Below are 3,883 nucleotides of genomic sequence, written 5' to 3' on the forward strand. Positions count from 1 at the left end.
TCCACATTCACGATTACGCGTCTCACGATCTCACCTTGTGATGACCCTAAAAGAGTACTAGGCCACAAAGTCCGATGACCCCGCCTTAGTACAGCCTCCTCGTCTACTGCACCAGTCATTCAGACGATCAAGTGGAATTCTACTGTGAAACGTGTGACTTCGTAATCTGTTACAAATGCACAACCTTAGATCATCCATTCGCAGAGCACCAATATAAACGCTTAATAAGACGCAGCCGCAGAATACTCCAAAGATCTAGAAAGAAGAAATCGACAAAGTGAAAGTGAAAGAAATTGAAGCAAGTGACAGCAAAGCAGTTGTCATGGAAACTGTCAAATCACTAGAAAACTGTTACCAAGCTGAAGAAGTGAAAATTAAACTACACATCCAGAAAACAATCGATGATGTCACTCGAATGATACGTGAAAATGGTGATAAACTTCTCCAAGAATTGAAAGACGAGTATAACAAAAGGAAAGTAAACTTAAACGCACAGTTGAAAGAATTGGAGTGCCTAGAGAGTGACATGTCATATGCAAGGGAGTATGCTGAGAAACTGATGCATTATGGGAACGCTGCACAGTTGATGTCAGCCAAGAAAGGAATTTCATCTCAAAAGGAAGAATTATTGAGAGTGGAAACAAAATTTGACCCGACTGAGACTGACTACATGGAGTTCAAAACATATGATGATTTCTGTCAAGCAAAAACTCTGGGTGTATTGTGTAACGACCTTGCAGAACGCTGTACTTTGGTTGATGTTCCTGAGCATGTCAGGGTTGATGAAAATATAAGCATCACCCTAGATACAGGGACAACACGGAAACTGTGTGGCCTCGAAGTGAGAGCAGTTGTAGTGAAACCAGATAAAAGCCAAGAAAACATTACTGTAACAGATAACAATAATGGTAGATGGAGTTGAAAACCAATGCCAAAACGGTTGGAAATCACACAACCACGGTATCAGTATCTCAGAAACCAGTCAAAGGGTCACCATTTACAATTAATGTGATTCCTCAGAAAGGCTTGATTTGTAAATTTGGTCAGTCAGGAACGGGTGAAGGTAAATTTGAAAATGCCTTTGGAGTCAGAATAACAAGTGGTGGCAATGTTGTGGTGTGTGATCGGGATAACAATAGGTTGCAGACATTTACACTGACTGAGCAATATAACAGTATGACCAGTTTCAGTAATATACAAACTACATGCAGTTGATCCCTTTTCGTCGGTGTTATCAGATGATGGTAGTATCATTACAACCGATGTCAATGGTCGTCAAGTAATCGTCCACGATGAGAGTGGTAATGTGTCACGGTGTTTTGGGAAAGGTGTGATTGAATTTCCCTATGGAATTGCAATTAATCCTGTCAATGGCAAGGTGTATATTGCTGATTATTCAGGTCACTGCATACATATCTACAGCAGAGACTTGGAATTTTGTAAGAAGTTCGGGTGTCATGGTAAGGGAGAAGGGCAACTGCACTATCCTACAGATATTGCTATTGATGCTGAACGCAAAGTCTTCGTATCAGATCAGGACAATCACCGCATTCAAGTGTTTGATGCTGAGGGTCAATATCTGTATAGCTTTGGAAGTGAAGGGTCTGGTGATAATCAGATGAGACACCCTAAAGGGATAGCACTTGATTGTGACGACAATGTGTATGTGTGTGACTGTGGGAATAACAGAGTGATGAAATATGAATCGGATGGTAAATTTGTCTGTCGCATTGATAGCGAAGATAATAAGGCAGATGATCCTCGAGGTATCTGTGTGACCGATGATAAACCGTTTGGCAAAGTTGTCGTAGTGAGTGGTAAAGGATGTGTGCAAGTATTCTCACAGTGAAATAAGAATCAACATGTGACTGAGGGAACAAAGATGTCTGAAAACGTGGGCATGAATGAGATATAACATGGATTCACTCAAAACATTTAATGTTTGAATCTATAGTCACGAAAGTATTTCAAGGCAATGATAAATATATTGCAATGGGAGATATTGAAGCCTTTGCAGAAATCAGACTGTTGTCCTTGAAATGACACAAGTGTACACTTATCCAACCACCACGAGTACCTCACGGCAAATCTGAGTAAATGTACCGTGTTTTAATTGAAAATAATGTACATCCTGTAAAATATTTTTAGCATCATTGTCTTTAAAATGTATACACGTGCGATATTGTAATCATTTCCAAGTTGTATTTGTTTGAATGGGCTTGACATATTTGTACAATAAATTTTCCTAACAACAGTAGGATGCATATGCATATTTTCACAGATTACTGTGTTCATTTCCACACACGCAAAACGGCAGACCTGACGATCAAGTCGTTTTAGGTTGTACTGTATTCTGACTGTAAACACCTCGTACTTGAAGTGAGATGTTAGTATGGGATGGGATGCACCACAGGCGTGCTGTGAGCTTGGTAGTTGAGTTTGTACTGTGAGTTTAATCTACCCTCCGATGTTCTCATAGGTAGACTATCCTCATAAGCACGCCTATGGAATGCACAGTGAATGTTGGGGAAGTGATCTTACAGACTGCAAACCAAAACTGTCTCTTGTCATTCTTAGACGACGATCACAATCGTGGAAGTCATCCGTCTGAGCTTCAATAGGTTATCTTGATGACGGGCCCCTGCAAATCTTCTTTGATGGAGTGCGCCTCTTACGGCGACCGGCCCGCTTCTATTACTTCTGATATACAATAACTCAACGAGAAAGCACTCTCATGAATGCCATATTTATATCGTCAAGAAGTAATCACCTTATCTTAACAAACAAAATCGGACATCTACCAAAGGGCGACTAAGTTTTTGGAAAGGAAGGGTATTAAATATCGCAGGTTGGTGAAAATGTGTAAAGTTGGTTGGGTTTTTTCTTGGTTTAATACCGTGAAGTATAGAATCCAAAATCAGCATGAACTCAAATCATACTGAAGATCATACATGGTGTGTGTCAAAGAGAACGTCGGTATATACCTACAGTGAGCTTAGCAGGTTTTGATTACCGTCGTTCACCGCACATAAAAATCTGTAAAACAACAGCCACGTCATCTTTCCCTGTTCTGCCCTTTCTTTAAGCAGAGTAAAAGACATCATTTTTTCAACCGCTCTATCAGTACGTTTTAGGTCAATGATCAGTAAAGGTTTAAACAAAGTGCTCAAACGGTTCAAAATTGAGGGTCAATAACTGCTTCCAGTTTCGGAAAGTAAGACACCGTGACGGTTTTTCAGGTTCGTATGAAGTTCGATAACGCATTACATGTATTTCTGTCAGACCAATACTATGTAAAAATTGATTTTTCTGTTGATACGTAAACCTGTTCCTTTAGTGAAATAAACTGCACACCATTCAACTCTCTGGTTACCAAGCATCTCTGTGAAACAACAATTCAGATTTTCCCCAGTTTCCCTAATTTCTTTCACATAATATTTTAAAGGACTGGTATATATTTTCAGGCAAACCACAGTCGATGGTCTTGCTGAGCATAGAACTATAGTCTATTGACCAAGAATTTGGCTCGCAGTAATTGTACAGTGAAACCACTGTCTCGCTGTCGTCAAGCTCGCTGATCCAGATTAATTTACGCTGAAATCGTCAAAGACGGAGAAGATTACATAATTGTATAACCAACTAGAGAGAGAGAGTCATAACAATATACCGCCGCAATTACTGAAAGTGTACATTTACGTCAGAAAGAAAAAATATCGAGTATGATTTTAACATTCTCAAAAGCCTACACATCTATTCTGGTTCCGTTATTTGTAGGCTCGGTGCAACTCTTGCAGTGAAAATAAGGATCTCGTGGTCTTGTTTTTTAATTCTTTTTACGAAACTTTACCTTTCCCCGCAGTGAAAAAAAAACACGGGAAATTGG

The 3,883-nt window shown here is 39.6% G+C and overlaps 1 protein-coding gene across 1 annotated transcript; it reads left to right on the top strand.

Moving 5' to 3' along the window:
- The first annotated feature begins 322 nt into the window (after nucleotides 1-322).
- LOC139122229 (tripartite motif-containing protein 2-like) lies at nucleotides 323-1,849 on the top strand. Its single transcript, XM_070687656.1, has 2 exons — nucleotides 323-908; nucleotides 1,212-1,849. Exons 1-2 carry the CDS (start codon nucleotides 323-325, stop codon nucleotides 1,847-1,849), a joined length of 1,224 nt encoding a protein of 407 aa, XP_070543757.1.
- Nucleotides 1,850-3,883: the final 2,034 nt, after the last annotated feature.

The sequence above is a fragment of the Ptychodera flava genome, chromosome 21, assembly GCF_041260155.1.
Source record: "Ptychodera flava strain L36383 chromosome 21, AS_Pfla_20210202, whole genome shotgun sequence".
NCBI classification, from domain to species: Eukaryota; Metazoa; Hemichordata; class Enteropneusta; family Ptychoderidae; genus Ptychodera; species Ptychodera flava.

Coding starts and splice junctions, on each gene's coding strand:
- LOC139122229 (XM_070687656.1), top strand. CDS start 323: ATGGAAACTGTCAAATCACTAGAAAACTGTTACCAAGCTGAAGAAGTG. Junction 909..1,211: donor TGTAACAGATAACAATAATG/GTAGATGGAGTT, acceptor AACTACATGCAG/TTGATCCCTTTTCGTCGGTG.